This window comes from Drosophila grimshawi, unplaced genomic scaffold (genome assembly GCF_018153295.1).
Source record: "Drosophila grimshawi isolate 15287-2541.00 unplaced genomic scaffold, ASM1815329v1 contig_44, whole genome shotgun sequence".
Taxonomy (NCBI): domain Eukaryota; kingdom Metazoa; phylum Arthropoda; class Insecta; order Diptera; family Drosophilidae; genus Drosophila; species Drosophila grimshawi.
The window spans coordinates 11,944,720-11,969,155 of record NW_025063240.1 but is presented as its reverse complement, the minus strand read 5'-3'; the positions used below and the strand labels follow the sequence as shown (position 1 = coordinate 11,969,155).

Here is a 24,436-nt window from a genome sequence, read left to right as displayed (position 1 = left end):
GCAAATGCCGCTAAAGCAATCTAATCTAAGCTCATAAAAAAAAATAATATGTGGGAAATTTTACTGGATTGTTAAATGTTTAAATATAAAATTAAGGCAAGCGGCACGATTTCAAAAAAAATGCGTTTATCTATCTAAATAATGAGAATGTTTATGAGCTGGCTATGGCTATGTGCAATTAATTTTATGACTTTGCCCAATCAATACGAATACAAATAACAAATATAACAAAGTGTTCACAGTATTTCAAAGTAATCGGCACACACATTAATTGATTTCTACACACAGCAGCCGCTGCGACGCCAATCAGAAAGGAAAAAAAATCAAACATAATCTAATCAGAATTCAACGCCAACTGTTTCCATATCGGAAGGGAATTGTTACAGTTGCTGTTTTTTGCTTATCAGGTTGTAGGGATGGGGTGGGGCGGGGTGGGGTGGGGTCATCATATGTGTATATATTTTACATTTTTTGACTTAAGTAATTGTTTAAAAATAGAGACGAGGTAATGTGCGTGAGCTGATCAAAGGCCAACTGATTTGCGCTCCATAAATTATGTGTGAGCCTCGCCGAGTCGAGTCGAGTTGAGTCTATCAATTATCAAACAATTGTCAAACATTGCCCAAGATTTATTTATTTACTATCTGCGTAGTTTAGCCTAGTTTTTGACTTACCTGCTGTGATGTGGATGTGGACTGATGTGAGGTTTCCTTAAGACTACTGCAAGAACTCGAACTTGTATTTATCTGTCGTCCGCCCAAACCAGTAACTGCTGCTGCTGCTGCTGTTGTTGTTGTTGTGCTGCCCCCGCTGAGGGGACCCACTCCTCCGTTTGTGTTGCCACCGTTTAGTGTGGGCGTATTGTTGTTGCACAGCATGTTGCTGCTCGTGGAGCTGGTGAGTGGCAGGGAGAGGGGCGTGGTCGTTGCCGAGCCACTCTTCTTGTTGAAACTTTCAATGAGCGTTGACGCCGGACTCAGCATTCCACTCGGTGAACTATCCGAGAAGTCTGCCATCTGAAATTATATTTCATACTAATCAGCAAACAAATTCGAAAACCCCTTTTGCTTAAAGAACTAATTCTACAAATGTATATTATATGTATTTGTACGCAAAGACCAGATTACGTTCTCATATCGTAGCATTCATGTGTATTCATTCAAGTTTCACCATATATGGCATGGTCTTATGAGTAGAGCGGTAAGAGCAGTTCTCATTCGGTGTAAATATTCGTGCAAAATATATATGTATATTATATGTCAATAGTAATAATGTGGTTGGAGTCATAAAGAGATAACGTGATTTGCATTTTGGGAATGACAAAACACTTGGAAATGCTTAAATTAAACAACAATAATAATTATCATTTCAGCCACACTTGAGTGGAATTTATTTGATTTATTCACTTAAGCATCCAAAAATAGCATTTCAATTTTAATTATTGCAAAGCTTCGCGCCAAAGCATGTCAAACTGTAGCAGTTATGGCACCTTGCGAACTATTTATCAATGCAAAGCGCTTGAGATAAAAACCCAAAAGCTAAAGCAAAATCAAAAAAAAAAAAAAAAGAAGCATTAATTGTTGAACAATAAAAGAATTTTAAATTTAATGCATTGATTTATTTATCGTTTTGTGTTGTTAATTTGTTGTCGTGCATTATGCGATTTCTCTATTTACATAAAAGCTTCGCTTCGCTTTGATTTAGCATCGACAAAATGCTCGATAAACAAGCCGCTGGCAGTTTTGCGATTTGTTTGCAGTTATGTACATAATTAATAATATTGTGATTTAAGACAGTCGCTTGTGATTAAAATTCCAATTACGCGTGGGCGTCCCATTGATTTTGTTATTGTGGTTTTCGTTGCGGATAATTGAGCTCGTTTCTCAGTCAATGTGCAATTTCATATATATAATTTTATTATTATTATGTGTGGGCGCACGAGACCAGTTTCAGCCGTTTTGCGTTCTTGAATCAATATTTGCCATTTCATAAGTAATCGAAATGTAAATTATGTAAACAAGCTGAGATTTTGCTTATTTATTTTTCCATCAGTTGTCAGGCAATAAAACACGCCATAAACACGCAAAGAAAACGCGTTAACTGCTGAAAGAGCTTTTTGCTTGTGCTTTAGCCGCTGTAAGCTTCAAAAGTTAACGTATATTGCCACGACGATAGTTTACAGCACTGGTTGTGTAAGTTCTGCATGCAGAGTTGCCCATAAGAACCAAACAGCTGTTTCGGTAAGTGCGCTTAATTTTTGGTATTTTTGCCAGTTATAGTTAATGCCACACTGGCCACAGCGACTGGAGTTCTTGATAAAAATGTATTAATTTATGCAAATTAAGGTGGAAAAATTGCACAAAGGCGGCTCAAAGTTAAACGCAGGTAGTAGTTTTCAAAGCCGTACAACAACGAAATGGAACGCGCAAGCCTCGCTAAATATAGCTGCTTGTGTCTCTGGCTCTGGATGGCGTCAGCCAAATGCGCAGCAGGCGACGTCATGACTGGAACGGGAACAGGAGTGGGGGGAATGGGGGCAGTTGGGACAACAACAACGCAAAACGCTTTGTTATCGTCGACGGGCAGCAAACAACAAGAGGAGCTGACGGCAGCGGCAAGTGCCAAGCAGCAATTGCCAATCTGTCCGCGAATGTTGCGCCACGTTTTTGAGAATGCGACGCCACGCGACGAGCAGCAGGCGGGCGTCTTTGAGGAGTACAAACCTGAGGAGGGGCAACTGTTCGACGAGGAACGGTATCTGTGGAACTGCCTGCAGGCGTGCTGCGACAAATCCCAGTCACAGAATCAGAGTGCCTGCAATGTGGTGTTGGTCTTCAAGCGCAAATGCTATCACATCCACTGCGCCAGCAATGAGGCCTGTTTGCCCAAACCGTTGACCCGCGAGCGGGAGAACGATAAGGTCCAAATGGTACTCGTTAATCCGGTGGCCAGTGATCCGCAAGAGTCATGGACGCAGCTGCTCAAGGCCACCAAGCCGAGCGCCGAAATTTTACCCTACGATTCGGAGCTTAACTTTTGGAAGCAGCCGCATCGATTACAGTTTCAGGTGAGCAAACAGAATCCACCTCACGGCATCTAATCTAATCTTTTGCCCATGCAGGAAAGCAATCTGGCCTACGATGAAGATGATGCCTTTCCTTTGGCGGAGAAACGCATGAAGCAACTGCTGATGCAGCAGTCCGATGACAACGATGAGGATCTCAGTTACTATGGCGGCACTGCTGAGCTGCCCAATAATGCGAAATTCATGGCTTGCGATGTGGACACACCTTGCCCGCCGCAGGAGCAGTGTGTGCGCCTTCAGGCGAATGTGGTGACGGGTCTGTGCAGCTGCAAGCACGGATTCGTGCGCAATAAGCAGAACAAGTGCGTCATGCCCGCGATGGCCTACAGCGCCTACTTGCCCGGCATTGATGGGGCCGCCGAAGTCACACAACAGCTGGCAGCTGGCAGCGAGATTGCCCCCGAGCTTGTTGTGCCGCCGGCAAGCAAAGTGGAGGCGAACAAAATAACTGTGTCGGTCATGTCCAAGGAGGTGCAGCTGCCGGAGCAGGAGGTAACACTGGCCGCATTCACAGTGCCCGAGGAGGAGACAAGTGGCACCAAATACAAATATCTATGGACATTGATTTCGCAGCCGAAGGGACCCATGAATGGCACCATTTCCGATCAGAGCAACGCGAAGGTGAAACTCTCGAATCTCTCGGAAGGCCTGTACACCTTCAAGGTGACCGTCACCGGTGACAATGGCACCTTTGGCGAGGCGGCTGCCAATGTGACGGTGCTGCCGGAGAGACGCATCAATCAGGCACCGCAGGTGATTATCACGCCGCGGGAACAGATTATACGACAGCCCACCTCGAATGCGGTGCTCGATGGCAGCACCAGCACCGACGACGACAAGATCATCAACTGGCACTGGGAGGTCATTCTGGGTCCCATTGGCTATCAGCCCCAATTGCCGGAGGTGAACACCCTGCAGCTGGATCTGATCTCGCCGGGCAACTACACCTTCAAGCTGACCGTGACGGACTCGAATAATGTGACCAATTCCACCACGGCGACCATAGCAGTGCTCAAGGAGACAGACTATGCGCCGGTGGCGAATGCAGGCGATGCCGTCATCTTATATCTGCCCAATAATAATGTCACCCTCAATGGCACCGCCAGCTCCGATGATCACGAAATCGTTGAATGGGAGTGGACCAAGGATGCCAGCGATGAGGCCAAGGCCGTGGACATGCAGAACACGAGAACTCCTTACGTGCAGCTGTCCAACCTGGAGGAGGGCATGTACACCTTTGTGTTGAAGGTCACCGACGGCAGCAAGCAATCGAGCACCGCCAAAGTTCACGTCTTTGTGAAGCCTCCAACGAATTCACCGCCCACAGCAAAAGCAGGCGCCAATTCAGTAAGTTTGCAATTGAATGCCAATAAATGATTAAATAAATATTAATGATATTGTTGCTATATATTTAGACGATCAGCTTGCCCCTCAATTGGGCCACATTAAATGGCTCCGAATCGAAAGATGACATTGGCATCAAGAGCTATCAATGGAAACAGCTGAGCGGACCCAACAATGCCGTCATACTCAAATCGAACAACTCGGTAAATAACTAAAGATTCACTTTAAATCCAAATCTAATCTATCTTTTTCACAGATTGCCAATGCTACTAGCCTTACTCTGGGTCTGTACGAGTTCGAGCTGAGAGTTGCCGATGAGAACAACAATACCGCAGCAGACAGCACCTGGGTAAAGATTGTGCAGGGTAAGTTCATCAAGCCAATTTCTTCCCTGTTCTGCTCATTGCCAACTTGACAACTTGCAGAACGCAATGCGGCGCCAATTGCAAACGCTGGTGGAGATCGCACCATCACCTTGCCCGTGACCGCTATTTATTTGAATGGTTCGCAGTCTTCAGATGATTTGGCAGTGGTGAAATACCTGTGGACACGTGAGGATACCAGCCAAGCCGCTGGCGTCATCATTGGCGACACCGACAAGCAGCCAATTATGATTGTAAGCCCATTTTTGACTCGACTCCTAACAGCTTCTCATAGATTGCCCCCCCCTTGTTTTTCATAGCTCAGCAATGTTGTACAGGGTCGCTATGTCTTCAAGCTGACTGTGAGCGATGATCAGGGCTTGACGGGCACGGATACGGTCAGCATTAATGTGCATGCCGATCCGATGCTGATGTATCTGGTGCAAATGACACTGCCCATGGGCATATCGGTGATAACCAAGAGCGAACTGGACTCCATTGTGCAGAAGCTGCAGCTGCTGCTGGGCGATGACAATAAGATACAAATTCGAGAGCTTAAGCACGACCTGCACACAGAGGCAGCCGTGCTGGTCTTCTATGTGATGGCGAACGGAGCACCGGCGAAGCCAGTGGATGGCCTGCATGTGGAGCGAATGCTGCGTGCCAAGCTGCAGAAGGACGCCTCCATATTAGGTGCACTCTATGTGGACATACGCACCACAGTGTGCCAAAACAATTGCTCCGGCCATGGCAGATGCAATCCAGCGACAAGAGCCTGCATCTGCGAAGCCTTCTGGATGCCGACAGCCAGCTACTTCTTTGCCAACGATGAGGCCAACTGCGGTAGCTATATATATATAAATAATATTCTCTGCAAGAATATCGATTTAATTTATATTCCTTTCTTAGATTGGTCGATTTTATATGTGTTTGTGGGCGTGATTGGCGGCTGTTTGCTGCTGTCTGGCATCTTTTGGGGCATTGCCTGCGCCTGCCGCACAACAAAGAAGCCGCGCATGCGCCAAAAGGTGCAAAAGTATGCGCTGATAGGCACACAGGACGAGGAGGCGGCCAATTGTAAGTAATACGGCACACACAAACTGCATAAATCTATATCTGCTTTGTTTCGCTTTTAGATTCGCGCAACACTTCGCTGACCGAATCGGAAACGGATTCGGACGTGCTCTTCGAGACGCGCTCCAAGAGCAATGGAATTGGTGGCAAGCATAAGGCACAACACAGTAACTCGCACGGCAGCAGTTCAACTGGACGCGATGGCACCAAATATGCGGTGACCAAGTTGGGCCGCAAGATCAAAGCATAAACGTGGCAACAACTGCTGCACTTGTGTGTGCCTGTGTGTTGTGTTGTGTTCGTTCGTATAGAGTGTGTGTGATATATATACATATATATATATATAAATTTGTATTTCTACTTGTCCCTATATACAAAGAAATGTACTCGCATCTTTTGTACTTGCCGCGCACGCAGAGTGCCTCCTAATTTATATTAACTATATATTTATATATGTATTTGTGTGTATGTATGTGTGTGTTTTCGTTCCTTTAAGTTATTTATGTGATATGTGCACAACCTCTGATTGATTTATAATTACCTCTTATTATTATTTAGTATTATTTACACAGCTGGTGTGCAATTAACAAATGTTTACATTTTGTATATCGTTCATTTTTTTTTGTTGAAATTTTGTTTAAGATTTGTATTGTGCTTATTTGTTTAAATGTATATAGCGAATAGGAGTTCACAATCAATGTAATAAATTACATGTAACTGCTTTAAACTGCAAAAGTATTGTGTTGTTTAACTAGAAGATAAGATGATGTTTTAATCTATCCACTTGTACAATTTGAGAGTCATGCCACAATTAGCAGCTGCGTGGGCAGCAGCAGCAGCAGCCCCATTTGTCTTGTTGACCTAATGCAAATATTGACGCATCTTATTTGTCTGGCCAAATCGGTAGCCGGCTGCCAACAGACGCTGCCTAGTTTGGAACCGTTCCGGCTTTCAATTCACTGGAAATCTCTGGATGGCAAATATATATATATATTTATATATATATATCTTTAAAGCCTGTCTGTGATTCATTTTTGGCTGCTCGTTTTTGGGCAGTCTGAACATGGCTTTGAGCTTTATATTGATTTTAGCCGGATTTTGTGCTACCAACGGCGGGCGGTCGCAACGTCAGTTTGTTGCGTGCTTTATAACTTTTTTTTTTGTTCTTTTGCTTTTATGGTGGCATGCCACGCGCGCTCCATATTTCACACACAAAGGCACACACACACACACGCTCGTGCCGAGAACTGGGCGCGGCAGTGTGGCTTAAATATGACACGCGATTCGCTCATAGCCAGAGCTGTGTCGCCTTCTGGACGCAGCTGTGCCCCCCAGGCTCCACGACGTTCACCAGTCGCCCAACTCAGCCAGCACCTGAACCTAATTAACCGGCCTTCGTCGTCTGTTGACCAATTTTGTTCTTGTTGCTGGCGCACTTTGCATGTGAAACTAATGAAAAGTTTCTTGAACTTTTACCCTCTCACCAACGCACACACACACACACAGATACACGTGACATTATTATTATTTTTTGGAGCCGTGTTGTGGTTTCTTTCTTTAGTTTTCTTGGTATTTTTATGCCCGTTTAATTGTTTGTTTTGACTGCCCGCACCAGCAGCACCCACCGAATCACCATTCACCAGCAGACACCATCAAATTGGCTCGATTCGTTCAATATTCATGCATAAATATAAAATTCCTTTCGCATTTCCAAGAAACCGTTGAACAATGAATCGTTGTATAGCATTAGGTATGTTTATGTTGAGTTTTATTATTGTTTAAGCCGCATGCATTTTGGTATGCGACAATCTCTTGACTAATTTACATGCTTAACCCTGTTGACGTTTACAGCTCTTAAAGTTAATCATTTGGAATATACATGATGATGCCTCAATGCCCCCCAGGGCCGACTGGCTACCGGTATTATCAGCATTATTATTTTTATTTGTCTTCGTTTTATTTGCCTTTTTTTTTTGTTTCTGTTCGCATCGTCATTTGACAAATCAGCTACGAAGAAATCTGACTAAATTTGGCTGTCGCTTTGAGTTAAAAGCATTTGCATAAATTACATTTAACTAAGATCTTTATTATTAATTTGTAGAAACACAATTAACGATATATTAATTTATCAAATTTTGAAAAAAAAAAAAAGCTTTCAAGGGGAAAGCATTTTTATAGGCCTAGTCATAATAATACGATATATTTTGATATGTCGAAGAAAACCGTTTCAGACTTTTCTGTTGAATAAAATCTTTGCATATATTTACATATATTCGCAAATCACATATAAAAAGCATCCGGGAATTAGCGTTATACATTTGAATTGTCCAAAATCAATGTCATTTAAATAATGTAGAAAATTACATTAAATTCGAAAATACTAAAAGTATTTCAAGGTTTTTCGGCTTCAATTTGCGCCTAGAATTTCATTAAAAAATTATAATATTTATCAATTAACATAAAAAACGTGCAACCACAACAACAACAACAACAAAAATAACAACAAACAAAATGTTAAGAACATAACTGGCTCTGACAACAGATAACGTCTTTTTTATGTGGTTTTTATGCGATTTAAATGAATACTGCAAGCAAGGGGCAAGTTGGGCATGGGGGAATTTCCTCGTGTAGAGTCGCATTTTTGCACAACACACGCACACATAATCAAATCAACTCAGAATGCTGTACTCGAGTGAGCTCGACTATAATATACCCTGCAAACTGCTTTTAAATATAATATTCTAGTTCAATTGTCAAAATTTCTCTTTAAAAAGCTTTGCTCTCATTTTGTATTCGATGAAATCAGTGTTTATTATAAATCAATTAGAAGGCTTTGTCTTCAAAATTATCGCTTTTACTGCTACGGAAATCGATATTTATCGATAATCGCGAAACGAGAGCAGTTATACAAGAACTTACATTTGAAGAGTGTAGTTTTTAAAGTCTCTGAGATATGCAAATTCATAAAGACGCAAATGGAATATACTAATCAAGAATATGCAAAAAGTAAAGACGATCATTATACCCCTTTCACCCATTTTGAATGGGTTCAGGTTATAATAAAAGCCAAGCAAAAGTAAAATGGGACACGAGACAATGGTTGAGTGATTTTTAATGTAGTCGTGACAATTATTTGTGTGTTGCAGATAGCACTGGGCCATAAAATGTTTGGCTGTTTTATTTGCGTTTCATTATTGTTTAATTAGGTAGCCACGCCCCCGCACCTCCCCGCAACGAATGAGAAAACATTGTTTATGTGTGTGGTGATCGCGTTGTATAAGGCAAGTTTATTGTTCTAGGTAGCATTTCAGATGCAAATGCAAAATCCAAAAGCAAATACGATCATCAGAGACAGAGAGAGAGAGAGAGAGAGATAGAGAGAAAAGCGTGGGCCAGGCAAGTGTGAAAAGATACAACAACAACAACAACAATAGAAACAGAATTGCAACCAGGTTGGGATTGGGTCTCGAGTTCGATCTGTGTGGGCTGTTCACGGTGACACTGACTAATTGAGCTAAGTGATGAAATGGCTGGCACACAAAAGCCAATCTGTTAGTCAACTTATTTCACAAGGAGTTAGCCAAGTCTTATGTAGGCTTTGGCCAGCTTGCGTGTATTATATAAAAACAAGAAAGCGAAACTTTTGTCAGATGCTTCTTTTGCCTTCCATACAAAGCAATCGTTTGTAGCAAAGCTCCGCATTAAAGAGTTGTCATAGAATTAATACTGCAAAATGTAACTTGGCTGATAACAATTTTTTGGTTTGTTTAGATATCAGCACTTTCTGTCTGAAAGGCGCTTATGGTTTTATTTCAAGTAACTTGTTAAAGGTCATGTTTATGTGCACAGAGACACCTTTCAGCTGGATGTAATTGAGTGCAGTCTCAGCCAGCTTTGGCAGAGCAGTCGCAGTCTGCCTTAGACAGCTAAATTGGAAAATAAATATGACATTCGACTCAGAAGCATTTCCGCTCCAGCAGCAGCAGCAAAAGGGCCAAAAGTCAACAGCAGCAGCAAATCAAACAACAAAACCCGACAGCTCAACAGACGCTCAACAATATTCTATTCAAATTGCGAAGAGATAATCGTGAAAGCTGTGAATTTGCTTATATTGTTAATATTGCGCATACGCCCCCAGTGCGATTCGATTCGATGCGATGCGATGCGAAGCGATGCGATGCGATGAGTTGAGGTGCAACAATGTACAGTTGAGGCAAATTGAATGCGCATAGGTTCAAGGTCAATGCCATTGCCATTGCCATTGCCATTGTCGATGTCGTTGTTGTTGTTATTGTTGCCGTTGTTGTGAAACAAACCAAGTGCAACAAACAGCTGCAAAATCTGTGCCGTGCTCGTTGTCTTTTGCTAATTAGTTGCCACAACTGCCACCGAATTGTGTCTCATTAGCTGCAGATTAATTTTGACTGCACTCGCAATTTGACGCTGCGTTTAGCAAGCACTGTGTGGGTGTTGCCAAAAAAAAAAAACTACATAAAAAAAATATACTGCGGCAGTTCAAAAGTTGCCGTTGGTGATTTTTAAGGGTTGCTCTTGATTTCATTTTGCCACCCTTAGCCAAATGACGCAGTTAGCATTCGATACGAGTCGCATTTGATTTGTGGTTTTTATTTTTTTGGCGCCAAGCGGGTCAGGTTGCAACTGCAGTGTGAGTGTGTATGTGTGTGTGTGTACGTGTGTGTGTGTGTGTGTTGGTGTGTTTTTGATAACAGCTGCCAAAGATAAGCCATAAATAAACAGTGGGCAACACAAAGGGAACAACAACTGCCATTAAACATTAAATACAGTTGCCATGCGTATGGGGTTAAATTTAAAAGCAACAGCAACTAAAAAAAAAACAAAAAACAACCATAAAACCGGTTGATCAATGGACTTCGACGTCAGCGTGTTTGGCAGCATGCCAATGCGTCAGTTTGGGTTTTTGGGTGCGGGTTCGGGTTCGGGGTCTAGGAACTGTGTGCTGGCCACTTGGATCTGGGAGTACAAAAGATAAAAGTGCCAAATAGTAAATAAATTGAATGGCAGTGTATTTGTGTGTGTGTGTGACGGTGCAATCAAAGCATAATCGAAGCAATCGAGCATGAAGCAAAAACACAAAACACACACGAGCAACACACATGGCAGAAACTATCTGCGAGATACATTTGCGAGCATTTCCTATCCACACACACACGCACACACACACTCAGGCACAGACACACGCTAATCAGAGACAACAAAGTGCGATCTAATGGCAAAAAAAAAAGAACAATAAGAACAACGGGAACCACCAACGCCAACAAAGTTTAACTATAAACAACAGCAAGCATTTTATGTCTTATTCTGCTTAAATACTTTTACTTTTTATTTGTTTTTATTAGTGTTTTCTTTTTTTCTTTCTTCTTTACCTCTTCCTTTCGGTTATGCACTGTTTATGTTTATGCTTTTGTTATTTGCGTTCACATATCAAGGTAAAATCATTTTTGCTCAATCAACGATCAACAATTTTCTACTTGCTACTTTCTGCAACACAAAAAAAGATCGCGACGTTAATAACCGCCCCGAAATCGCGTGCGTGTTTCTAGTGTGCACGCGGTTCTTCGATTTTCAGCTTTTGCACGCGCGGAAGCAACGAACACAACTGACACGAAAACTGAATGAAAAGCACAAATATCTCACAGGGCTTGTGCACTGAGATATAAAATCAGAGAGAGGCACACAGAAAAAGAGAGTGAGAGAGAGAGAGAGAGAGCGGTTAAACTTGTTTGTGTTTGGACCGACTGCCTACCTCAAAGAAACCTCGGGCAGCAGCCAGAACAATAACAACGGACGAGCCAAGCATGTTTAGCGCTTTTTTCTTTGCGCTGCTTTCGAACACTGTATGGCATTGCCAGCATGCATGGCGGCAGGCAGGCAGGCAGGCAGACACAGAGAGCTTTTTAAACTTGTTGCTCTTGTTATTGTTGTTACATACAAGAGTTCTATCGCACCCGCTCGCACATTTATTCTGCATTATGAAATTTGTGGCAGTTTTGGGGGACGCCTTTAATTGCCTGCTGCAGCATGTCCACAGTGAAACTGGTAGCTCTCTCTCTCATTTATCGCATTATGTATGTTCGCACTTGCGTCGGAATGGAAAACGTTTTGTGTTTTTTATTTTGTTGCTCCTTTTGGTTTCGGTATGCAGCCGTTGCAGTTTGAATGACGCTTTTAATTAAAATGAGCTGTCATTTAGTGGAACGAGTCTATGTGTAATGGGTGGACAGGCCGGTTTAATATCCAGTTTGTTGTTCGCATTTAATCTTAATTGATTTCATTCATAAATTATTGCCAAATGGCACGTTGATCTTTGATGTTACATAACACTGAAATATCTAGTTGCTTGAATTTTGCAAATTAAAATCTCCACTTAAGATAAATGAAATGAAAAATGTGTATAGCCTTAAGTCTTTTACAAGAGATGTTAAATTTAGCATCAAGGCCAACATAAGTTCTTCAAATAGTTTGGTCTGCAACAACGGATTGACTAACTGATTAACTGACTGACTGAGTGACTGACTGCCTAACTGTCTCCCCCACTTTCCAGCAATGGTTTCAAAAATTCCCTGGCACAGAGACAGCGACGCTCCCCATTGACGTCAACAGCGGCGCCGGCCTGTGAGCCCAGTGAGGCAGGCCGAGGCACGTTCTGGAAATCAAATTATGTACGTATCTATGTGTATGTGTGTGTGTGTGTGTGTATATAGTACATATGTGGTTTATACTATAGACTAAAGACAAAGACACAGACGACGCACAGAAATAAAACAGTCGGACGCACCACTTTACTGAATAGTCAAAAGAAAATTGCTACGACGAACGAGGCACGATCAGCAGTAGAGGCAAGGAAATTCGTATTTGGTTAAGTGGATAGATCGAGATTGGATGAGGCATGGTAGTGGGGGGACTTGGGACAGGTCGAGAGTGCAAATTAGCAGATGGAAGCAGATCCGAAATGGAAAATGTTCAATATCTCAATTTGGGCCGCTTAGGGGAACTACTTATAAAATATAATTAGAGACTGCCTGCAGTTGACGTATTTATATCGCAGTCTCTCTCGCACTCTCTCACTAGCTATCTCTCTTACTCTGTGGGTGCCGATTGGGGGCACAGTAAACAAGAGTATAATGAAATGGATTATAAACAAAATAACATTTGCCAAATTTATGTGCCGGCTATATTTAATGGCTTTTATTGTGAATTTGCATGCAATCTAAATACGACCACGTTGGCCGATATGCAAATAACAGCTAAGAAACTGGAACTGCGATTGGATGATGTGTGTTCGCCGCCCAAAACAAAAATCGACCAATTTCAATACTAAATTCGATGACTATTTAAATTGCGTTTCAATTTTATAGTGTTCCAAACTCAACAAATAGTTGAGATATCATTAAAATGCATTGCACGCTACTCAAAACACTTTTATGTATATGGCAACTGCAGTATGCAATTTGAAGGAATTTACCGAGGTAATTAAAAAATAATATGTATAAAAATAATTGGTACAAATGCTTAGGAATTTACAACACAATTCATTGTGCAAGTCCACCAAATGTTTTAGTGTATGCAAAGCTAGACATGTACAGTTTACACAGGAATTTCAACCGGAAGTCAGCTTTTCACCTTTACATGTAATATTAATCTAGAAGTCAAACACCCACAAGCTCTTTTTGAGTACATAATATTAACGAAGTAATTATTCGTTTCCAACTTTAAAAGCCGAATTAAGCTAGTATTCAACATTATCAATGAGTACTGGTTTTTGAATACCGGATAAAATGAATATGAATATCGAGCCATAATCGCGTCTCCAACTTTGAATGTAACAAATTTCTAGTAGTCGAAACCATTATCAAAAAGTCTTAGCTTTTGTTATGGCTTTTGAAACTACTGATCAGCGTCTATAACACTTTTTGAGGGTATAATTTGAACATAAATTTCAAGATGCAATCGCATTTCCAACTACATGTGTAGTGTTAATCTCAGGTTATGGAACTGATCAGGCTTGGGTGCTTCTTCAGAAGGGATCGCCTGTTGCACATATTTCACAGAAGAACGCCATAAAATAATATATTATGTGAAGTGCATTTCAAGTTGTCGTCTGCACAGTTTAAGATGCATTGTCCGCTGGCTGGTTGGTGTCTGGCCAAGGGTCAAAAACGACTCACTCACGCACACAATTGGACTTGATAATAATCATAAAGACCACTGTTTACACATATATATAAATACATATATATATGAGAATATTTCCAGTGTGCCTTTCACTCGCACTAGTCTGGACTGAGCTGGAACTATTAGGCGTCGCCGTCGACGTCGTTTGCTTTGGTCATTTGTTGCGGCGCCTCGGGGTTAATGAACGACGTTCAGCTACACTCAGAATAAAAATCGAAGTCGAAGAACGTTTCTAGATAACTTAATGTATTTATGCGAATAAATATTAAGCCTAAATGTGTGCTTATAAATTAATAATATATAAATGACATTTTTAGATATTTATGTTTTTGCTTAAGTAATAAATTTATTACTTTTTCTGAGTGTACACTCTGAAGGGGTTCGCCCGTAATCGCTCAATTGAGATGGAGTTTCGTTAATAGATTCGTTATTGTTTGGGGTTGGGGGGAAAAGGGGACGTTACCTGATAGTGTTGTCGTGGAAATATCAAACGGGATCGCATTGCGGCCGTGTGGCTGCCACTTGTTGCTGGATTATTGGGCTGCGTCTGCGCCAGCAGCGGACTACGCGTTGTGGTGACAACCATTGTTAAATTGTCGTTAAATACTGCAACACTGCACAACACTTGAGAACACTTGCGAACACTGGAACTGAAGCCCAGTATATCTGTTTTAATTATATTTATTTATTTATTTGTTGTTGTTTTGTATTTGAGGATTATGTTTTTATAGGTTTTTGTGTTGCGTTTTCTCTTTCAGACACTCTGTCGATTCGCTGGCATTTTGCGAAGTGCTGTTAAAAATTGTTTTTCTACATATCTGGCAGAAACAATACATAATTCATTTGCATTAATTACAAAGCCCGAAAATTAGCATTCCAGAAGGCGAACGTTTTCCCAGAAATCGATAATAACACTTATACAAATTTTGCAAGCCACAAATGAATAAATGAATGTGTCTGTCTGTGCATATAGCAAAGTTATTGTTATAAACAATTATGGCACATCTGGGTTTTTTTTCACTCTTTGTGTGTGTGCGCCGAAAGCGAGACAAGCAGACAAGCAGACGAGCGAAAATAAAAGTAAAGAAAAGGAACAAGAACAAGAACAAGACGAAGACAAAGAAGAAGACGAAGAAAAATGCAAAGATCGGCTACTTGGTTATAAGAATAACAACAACAAACCGTTAACCGACAAAATATTCTCGAGATACAATAAAAGCAAAGCAGATGCAGACAATGGGAAAGGCTTTACAGAAAGAGATACCAGAAAACTGGTTTGCGACCTTTTGTCCGTTGACAAATGTATCTAGCAGATAAAATGCCATCAAATCGCCAATTATGTGTGTTTGTGCCTGGCCAAAAGCCTTGACAATTAACAGCACTATGTCAAAGCCTGGCAAGAGCGTGGGTGCAAGTTCAACACATGCCCCCGTTCCCCGATTGCCCACGTCTGCTGTTGCTGTTGTTGTCATTGCTCATTTCCGTTTGCACTGTCAAGTTGCATGCGTGTTTTTACAACTGGCTAATGAATTTCCGCTTGGCCAAATGCAAGGCGTTAACCGTTTTAGACACCCCTCCCACTCCCACTTCAACTGTCTGCCTGTCTGCCTTTTGTGTGTCTTTGGGTTACTCAATAAACGCGTTTAGCGACTTTAGTTTGGGCGTCTTCTGATTGTTTTGCGTTCGACTTGCGCAGCCTACGCAATTGGCTTTAATTTTCCGAGCCAGTTATTGGGAAACTGGTTTTGTTTGTTAAAAAACATAAAACAAGAAAAACATTAATGTCTAACTATGTAAATTTACGACCATTTTATATTTACATTAATTATGCTAAACTCAAGAAGAAGAAAAACAGATATATGCCATTCAAAATTAAATTAGTTCATTTTATTTCAGTCACAAATTTTGTGCACGTCAGAAAAGTAACAATAAACACGAAATGTTATTCTGGGAAATTTGTGTGTTTTATTTTTATTTTGTGGCTTAATTTATATTCGTAAAATCATTGAAATATTTATCTAGTTTTACGCACAATTCACTTGAGGTTTTTTTTTTCTTTATTACTTATTTCGAGCATTCTCTACATATTTTCCAATATTATTTAATGCTTTTATCTCGCGTAACCAATTTCATACACATATATGTAGAATATATATTTATAAACACTATGTTATTTTTAATATTTATCGTGGGATTTTTAGATAAAAAGCCGTCGTTGCCTTCGATTGCGCTCTCTGAACTAAACCGTTGAGTGTTCGACACAAGACTGAACAAATTCAGTTGTTCAGCACAGGTTCGAAGCGGTTTTAAGCGTTGCCAGGCTGAGAGAACGAAATGCGATCGGGAGAGCGAGTGAGATAAGTAAAGAGAGAGCGTATGCATGGATCTCTCTCTCATTCTCTCGCTCTCTTTGCAGCTTGCTTGGATTGTTTGTTTTTTTGGCGCATTTATTTTTGCCCCAATGCAATTTGGCTTGCGCAGATTCGACAACAACAAAAAAAAACATTTTTCAATTTTACATGCATTTTAATGTTGTTTTTTTTGTGCTCTGCATTTGTGTTGAACTTTGAAGTTAGCTTTTAGCTTGAAAACGCATTAATATAAACAATATAGACATTAGTTTACTTTAAGCACTTGGCTATTTTTTCATCCGTTTCGTACCGTTTTTTGTTTACGCAAAACAAATAAACAAATGCGTTTATATTGTTGATTGCCGAATGGTCGTTGAGCTCAGGTTGGATTCGATGATTGAATCGAATTTGAGATCAAGTCGAACACGTGCGTCGCATTTGATTTTCTAGCGTTTGGTTTTTTCATTACTTGCGTGAAATTTGCTTATTTTTGTTGTTTTTTTTTTCTTTTTTTTTTAGTTGTGTTGTTTATTAAACATTTCAATTGGCAAATTGTTGGCAGCGAACTGGAAACGTTAATGTTTCCAGGAAATTCTAAAGTGTGCAAAACAACCAAATGCGAGTTTTGGAATTTTCAAAATTTTGTTGCTCATGCCTCTGGTTTTGATTACAAGGCAGCGCTGCCATGAACCGCAATAATGTGTGCCGCTGTGGCTACTGCTGCTGCTGTAGGCGCCACCCACACGCAAGCAGCTTCGTCAAGTGTATATGTATCTGTATCTGTCAGATACATGTTGCTGCTAAGTTGTTGAACTACACCAGAATCAGAAGGTCAATTGTTAGCGTGGCCAATGCGCTGCATATTCTCACATTTAATTGAGTTATAGGAAGCGGATTCATAATCAACAATAATTATACAATTAGTTATGCAATTAGCCAACGCACAGAATATTACCTGAAGCGACAGGCGAACAATCACGAGACGAGTGCCTGAAATAAATGCGATAATTTATCATAATAATGCTGACCCAACTGTCAGCTACTTTCGCTTTTCATGTGAAATGAGGCTGAGGCTGAGGCAACATCAGCAGCATCAGCAGCAGCCGCAGCAGCTGCCGCCTTGAAGAGGAATTCGAATTAGTCACAAATGTGTCAGCAGCTCTTTCAACTAGTTTGTCAAATTTTTTTGGGCAAGCGATTAGCATTAATAAATGGATCCATGCACCAAATTAAAGCCACAACCATTTAGCGCTCGATCCTTGGGCTGATTCACTCGCTCAGTCGATGCAAAAAAAAAAAAAACAAGAAAAGAAAAAATGTGTCTTCAATTACGCGTTGTATGTTTTGTATCTTGTAGCTTGTATCTGGTATCTACAAAGGCATGAATGAATGACTTTCGCCTAACTTCAAGTTGCCGCTGACTCATCCCAATCATTGTATCAACGTGTATCAAGTCACAGCCCGAGGAAAGGTTTGCTCGCTGACTCATCATGGGCTTTCATCTAACAGAACCAAACACCAACACCAACTTCAGCTCAGCTCGCATGGGCGGCGGCGTTTCCCAACCTATTTCAGGGCCAAGGCCCATAACTCAGCCAAGCCGTGGGAGAGTCTCTTTGACAGACACGTTGCGCTTGCGCCCAATGGCCAATGGCCAATGGCCATTATCATCGTCAACCACATCAACATCATCATCATCATCGTTGCCGTCTTATTTTTTATTGTTCACTTTTCATGCGTAATTGATTTTTATGCACTTCTACGATCGAGTTTACTTCGAGTTTATTTATATGCACAGCGTGCTTAAAATGTATTTTGATTTATGCGTTTGACTCGCAATTGGGTCATTTGATGGACAAAATTCCCAAAATTGTAGATAAGTCTTTATTTGGGTAATTTGAATGTGTTGCAGTGATTGATATTGATTGATTCATTTGCTTTGACGTGTGCTCAGCGCAGTCCACAACTCTATAAAATTCTACTTTATATATATATATATATATATATATATATATAAACAACTATAAAACTGTATAGATATACTAAAGATTAGAGGTATTCATTTCAAGGCGCATTCTTTGTATATTCTTTGTCATTAGCAAAACATTAATTTCAGTTCTAAGCTTATTTCAATGACTAAGCTCGGCTTATAATTTATAAATCTTCACTCTTGGATACCTTGACAGTATAAAATGTGATATAAGCATCCGCCTTTACAGCAATGTCAAATTTCCGACTTTATGTCATGCTAATGACACAGTGGATACCTCCCCCAGAACGACCTCAACAAGAGCAGCAACTTGGGTGTCCCTGAACCTGAACTACGACACAAGTTTCGAGCAGCGACAAGATTGTTATTGTTTTAACACCCCTGACTGAAAAACCAGCCCAGAAGCACCAGCGAAATGACATAATTGTTGTTATTCGAATTGTTGTTTTGATTGTTGTTCTTGTTTGTTTGTTGTTGTTTATAATTGCGTTGGGCGCCGCGAATTGTAAATGTATAAAAAGTGTATAAAAACAATTGCCCCTTAGGAAGTGTGCAGCGCGACATGGATTCGACTGGGGAATGTGGTTTTATTATTTTTGGGTCGCATACTCACCTTGACAGTGGGCAATTGAGTATTATCATGCTTCATGTTGGCCTTCTCGTCTCTTGACTGCTGAGCAGCTGCTTTAGTTTTGACCAGATCCTGATATTGTGCTTCAATTGTTGAAATTGGGCAATTCGATGTTTTGTTCGCTGTGTTTCTATCTTTGGAGGCGCAGCTCGTTAAAGATAATCGCCGTGCGCTGCCAAAGCGAAATGTGCCACCAAAACTACCACAACCACCACCAGCACCACCAGCACCACTAGCAGCGCCAACTGATTTTTTTCTGTTTGATTTATTGTTGTTACAAATGCTATTCTCGTTGAGCTTCTCCTGTTGTTGTTGTTGCTGCTGCTGCTGTGGCTGCTTTGGATCGCTGTTGATATGTAATGTTGTTGTCTTTTTACACCACAAACCACTCAAACGATTGCCCATGCTACAGGTTTTTTTTTACCGCGCGATTATGATAACGCCCAAATAATGCCCAAAAAAAACAATAAACACAAGGCAGAAATACTACGCAAAGAACGCGTTACATGCTCATCAATAGTTTGTTTGGTTATTAATCAAATGACAAATGCGTATTTATATTTATTATTTTTAATAATAATAACAACAGAGAAACGGGATTTAGAACTCTCTGAACAGAGGCAACCGGCGCGCATCTCAATTCGGCAAATACTGAAAATGGAATTCTTTCGAAAACCACACAAATGCCACACACACCAAAAAAACGGTTGTCAGTTCATAAGTAGCTTTTATATTTTGTTCATATGTGTTGTGTGTGTGTGTGTGTGTGTGTGTGCCTCGCATATCTCTCTGTGTTTGTTTATTTCTGATTGTTTGCCTGTGTGCGTGTATGTGTGTTTGTGTACGTGTGTGCTTTATAATGCCCGAAAAGAGTCGGCGTCATCATCAGTAGAACTTTGTTGCTTTTTTTTTCTTTCTTTGCTTATATTTGTATTTTAACAGTTCCAAGCGCTAACTTCCTTTTGCCCGAACTTTTGTTGGCGAACTAATCGATTTTTGTCCGTACCGGTCGAGAGTCATTTCTCAACAGCCGAAGCCAGCCGCAAATGAATATGCTCAGAGTCCCATACACATATAGAAGTATATACTATTTAGGTGCTGGTACCTGTAGCGCTATATACACATACAATCTTTTAACTCCAACAGCAACAACTACAACAACAACAGCAACAACAACAGCTACGTGATAAACGGCAAGCAGTACTCACGCTCACGTTTTGTGCGATGAAGAGCTTGTCAAATAGTTTGCGAAGAAAACACACACAAAAACAAAAAAAATACCCACAATAAGGTGTAAAAAGAAGCTTATTAACGCCTGCTTAGCTGATTTTTATATGCTCTTCCCAATCAGAAAAATTAACGAGCTAAATAGCTCATCAAGAAATAATTAGTTTTATATTCTTTTGCTCAAGTTTTATTAGTTGTAATGTTTAATGACTAACAAAAAGCGCTTGTTATCGCCGCCTCGTATTGCCCTTTATGGATCATCATAAATTGTTTAACTTTTAAATGTTGCAGGCTTGCCGACATTATCGTTTCATCATCAGTGAAATTCACCATAATCTGGACACAGCTACTACTGATGGCTGATTCACGCTCTAGCTAATCAGTGACAGTTTTATATCAGTGGCAACTGTATCTGGGAATCGATTGACTCAATCGAGAGTAGGGCACACAGAGTCAAGCCATACTACAAATCAAAGCACAGGTTTAACCGCATGCCGATTATTCATATTATTCATAATGTCTTTGTTGCTATGTATACTATACACATTCATATATATATATATTTATATACGGCAGCAAATTTTTGCCAGGCACATCGTTAGTCGATGCGATTCTTGATATATTCAGTTGCTTTACCGCACCCCCTTAATCAGCTAGTGCTAAACATTATTATTTATTATTTAAGTTGACGATATTTTCTACCTATTTACCTCGGCCAAAGCGAAAAAATATGGTCAGCCGGTTTAACGAAAGTCGTTGGGAGTGTCAACGGCAAGCCTCTCTCTCTCTCTCTCTCTCCATCTCTCTCTCACTCTCTCCCCCTCCACTGTATCCGCACCCACTTTTACTTGTGGTCGCGTGAGATGTGAGCTTTATATAAATGGATAAACACAATGTGGGACAGAATGACGATTGGACGGACTGCCGTTTGTGTTTGTAAAGCTTTTCGCTGTGGGTCAACAGCATATGCAAAATCGTGAAGAGTGCGTGCCAGCAACCCAGCAGCGAAAAGAATCCATTACAAATTCGATTCGTAATCCATACTTTGTAGGCGATGGATATACGTATACGGAATGCGACTCCATATACCAAATAACTTAATGCAGTTGCATTGCTGTGTGGAACTTATATTTTATATTATTCAAAGATATATAACAATTTTAGATATAAACATTAAAATATATTTTACTTTTAACTACACAAATTGCATCACAGATAAAAAAAAGCAATTCTGCATAGCAGAGTATTGCTAGGCAATGAATTAAATTGTATGCAAACAGAATGCATTCAGTGATGAGTGGTCATTGATTAGTTCGCTACTGGGTAGTGACGGAGAGAGAGAGAGAGAGAGGCAGAGAGCGAGAGAAAGAATGAACACTACAATTGAGCGCTCAAGTTAAAGTTCAGCTGACCTTTGGGCAGTGCCTAAAAATAGGTTTTAATTAGGCATTCTGAGTGCTACTCATTAAAGTTATGAGTGGAATGGAAGGAAACTTGCGAACTGTGGAACTAACTGCTTACAATTTTATAGCATTTACAGTAAGGCTATTTATTTATAGATTGTTTAACATGCAACATTTCTGAGTCCTTTAAAGTTTAGTTTCCTTCAAGTTTCTTCAAGTATTTCTAAATTGCAAATGGTACTCACATTTCCGTAACTTCTCATGCTGGAAGGACTCAGGCTGAAGAGTCTGCCCAGCTGATGATGATGTGTGGGCGAACCATTGCTATTCGCTGGCGAGCAGGAAGCGCTAATATCCGTGAACAGAGGCGAATGCGAGTGATCTATAAAATGAGATGCTTAGTAAAGTAATGGTTTAAGTTATGCCTCTCAAACTCACCACTCAGTTCCAGGGCTGGCGACATGTCCTTGGCAAAGGCAAACAAATCGTTATTGTTGCGTATGTCCGATGAGTTGAGCGTTAAGCTGGGCTTGCGTACGCCCAGAAAACTGGAGGAGGCCGAGGAGCAGCCGCTGCTGCTGCCACCGGCACCATTGTATATGGATGGAGTTGTACTGCTGCCCGTGGGCGTCACATTTGGCAACTTGTGCGATTCCAGTGGCGATGCCGATTTGGGTATATAACTGTTGCCCCCGCCACCATTCAGATTGCCGCCGCCTGAGGTGTGACGTTTGAGCAGCGGTGCTGGCGGCAGTTGCGATGGCGAGTGACGATATATGTTGCTCGTTTGGGCATGGGGCAGTGTGACCGAGTCACCCTGTTGCTTCGGTATCGCCAAACGAAGCGTTTGTCTCGCTGCTAGCCTACGTGCAGGCGCAAATTGATTTGCTTGAGTCTGATTGCTGCTGCTGTTGTTGCTGTTATTGTTGTTGCTGCTGGCATTGCTGTTGCTGGTGTTGTTGCTGCTGTTGTTTCGGCTGTTGCTGCTGTGGTGAGCTTGCGCACTCGTATTGACGAGCTGTGGTGAGTTCATTTTGTTTACGATCGGCACAGAGAGAGAGAGAGAGAGAGCACGCGGCGTATGCGCAATTTTTTTTACAAGAGTCTTTTTCGTATTTATCAATGAATTTGTGTTCTGATTGTTATTGTTTGCGTTGTGCTTTTGTTATTTGTGGCTCCTCATTCAGCGCCGCACTGCAGTTGCACAATTGAATAAACAAACAAAGGCGAAAAGAAATCAAAATTACTGAAAACGCACTGTGAAGTTTCGAACAACAACTCGCCGCGCAATTTGTCGATTTATTTGAATTGAATGAACTGCATGATGCCTTGGGACGTGCCCCTGTCTCGCTGTCAGTGGCGTCTTCACTGTGTCCCTCCGACCGTCTGTCCGCCTGACCCACTTTGTGTGGCAGCCAGTGAAGGCGACAGCAAAACGCAGCCAACACCTTTTCTGTTATTTCTCTTAATTTATTGTTGCTTTTTGACTTTTTTGTGAGTTCTCTGAGCTCTTTAGTTTTTATTGTTTTGATTGCCGTCGTTGTCGGTTTGAACTTGAGCTTTACGTGGTCGGCTTCAATTTGGACGCGACACGGAGACGGAGACGGAGACGAAGACGGAGGCGAAGATGAAAACGGAGACTGTGTCTCAGATTCTGGCACTGAGAAATCGCGATTTTGCGTTGCTCAATTTTCGTGACTTGCGTAGGAGTTGCCATAATAGTCCATATGCCATTTAATGCCGTGTTTAATCTGTAATATATACACATATAGAGGAAGAGGTGGAATGAGCGAGAGAGACTGAGAGAGAGCGATACATAATGACATTTTAATTTAAATCTTAAAAACGTAAATGAATCTTATTGTTATTGTTATGTCTGTGTGGAAAAGTGCGTCGACTGCTCAGACAGAAACGACGCCGCTGACCTTGAAAGTTCTAGAAAAAAGAATTGCGAGGAGCTCATAAGAAGAAGAGTCTGCAGCTTTGAAGACAGCTCTTCAAACGCATGAGCTTTAAGCTCAAGCTTAAGGCGATAAATGCTTGAGGTCTGTGCTTTAATAATTATTGTTGGGTTTTTTGAAATAAATTGAGCAAATCAGACAGCTTTAATAAATCTGTTATTCCAATTTAAATGAATAGGCTTTAAACAGCAAATAAAAAATAAAAAAAGCTGTCAATTAAGTAGAGCTTATTAAAATACGGCAAATTAAACATTTACATGGTTGCAACTAATTTGAAGCTTAAGCTCCTCGCGAACCAGTTTAAAACTAATTAAAAGCACATTTTGCCACAATTTCAGGCAAATATCTAGCAAACTATATATATTTTTTTGAGATGTCATTTAGTGTAATTCAATTCGATTCGCGCTTGTCAATCTTGGGTGCAGTTGTTGCATTTTGTAGTTGTGTATTCAAATCAATTGCTGCCAGCTGACAACTAATTAGCAACGATGTCAGCTGGCTGCACCGATTGAATGTCAAACGATTGCCACAGATGATGGATAGTGTCAGGTTCAATTGTCAACTGTGACAGCGACATGGCCTGTTGGCCTGCTAGACAACACACCACAACACACACAGCAAATTTTTTATAATGAGTTTGCGATTCTCTTCAAGCAGGCAACACAACAAATTTGCATGCGAATTTGTGAAAAGCCGTCGGCCTTTGGCGGCACATGCTTGCTTACACATGCCTTACAGAGAGTCAAGAGTCTTAGCTGAATCTGAATTTCTGGCATAGTTGCACACGGATTTAC

At 40.9% G+C, this 24,436-nt stretch overlaps 2 protein-coding genes across 2 annotated transcripts in view; one reads left to right on the top strand and one right to left on the bottom strand.

The window, feature by feature from the left end:
• Positions 1-14,680, bottom strand: part of LOC6556432 (NAD(+) hydrolase sarm1) — a 29,822-nt gene extending 15,142 nt beyond the window's left edge. The window contains exons 1-2 of the mRNA XM_032742914.2: positions 14,543-14,680; positions 675-1,016 (exon numbers count right to left, since the gene is read on the bottom strand). Of these exons, the coding sequence (XP_032598805.1) occupies positions 675-1,016; positions 14,543-14,665 (465 nt within the window). The 5' untranslated portion in view covers positions 14,666-14,680. The remainder of the gene's footprint in view (positions 1-674; positions 1,017-14,542) is intronic.
• LOC6556466 (dyslexia-associated protein KIAA0319-like protein) lies at positions 2,312-6,462 on the top strand. Its single transcript, XM_001984468.3, has 8 exons — positions 2,312-3,067; positions 3,122-4,432; positions 4,501-4,632; positions 4,686-4,794; positions 4,855-5,045; positions 5,112-5,634; positions 5,701-5,868; positions 5,928-6,462. The coding sequence occupies exons 1-8, from the start codon at positions 2,417-2,419 to the stop codon at positions 6,113-6,115; spliced, it is 3,273 nt and encodes a 1,090-aa protein (XP_001984504.2). The 5' UTR covers positions 2,312-2,416; the 3' UTR covers positions 6,116-6,462.
• Positions 14,681-24,436: the final 9,756 nt, after the last annotated feature.

What these genes read in the sequence shown, in the direction of transcription:
- LOC6556466 (XM_001984468.3), top strand. Translation starts at nt 2,417, where the DNA reads ATGGAACGCGCAAGCCTCGCTAAATATAGCTGCTTGTGTCTCTGGCTC. An exon ending in CAAAAGCAGGCGCCAATTCA is followed by an intron (nt 4,433 to 4,500) that starts GTAAGTTTGCAA and finishes CTATATATTTAG; the next exon opens with ACGATCAGCTTGCCCCTCAA. An exon ending in GGACGAGGAGGCGGCCAATT is followed by an intron (nt 5,869 to 5,927) that starts GTAAGTAATACG and finishes TTTCGCTTTTAG; the next exon opens with ATTCGCGCAACACTTCGCTG.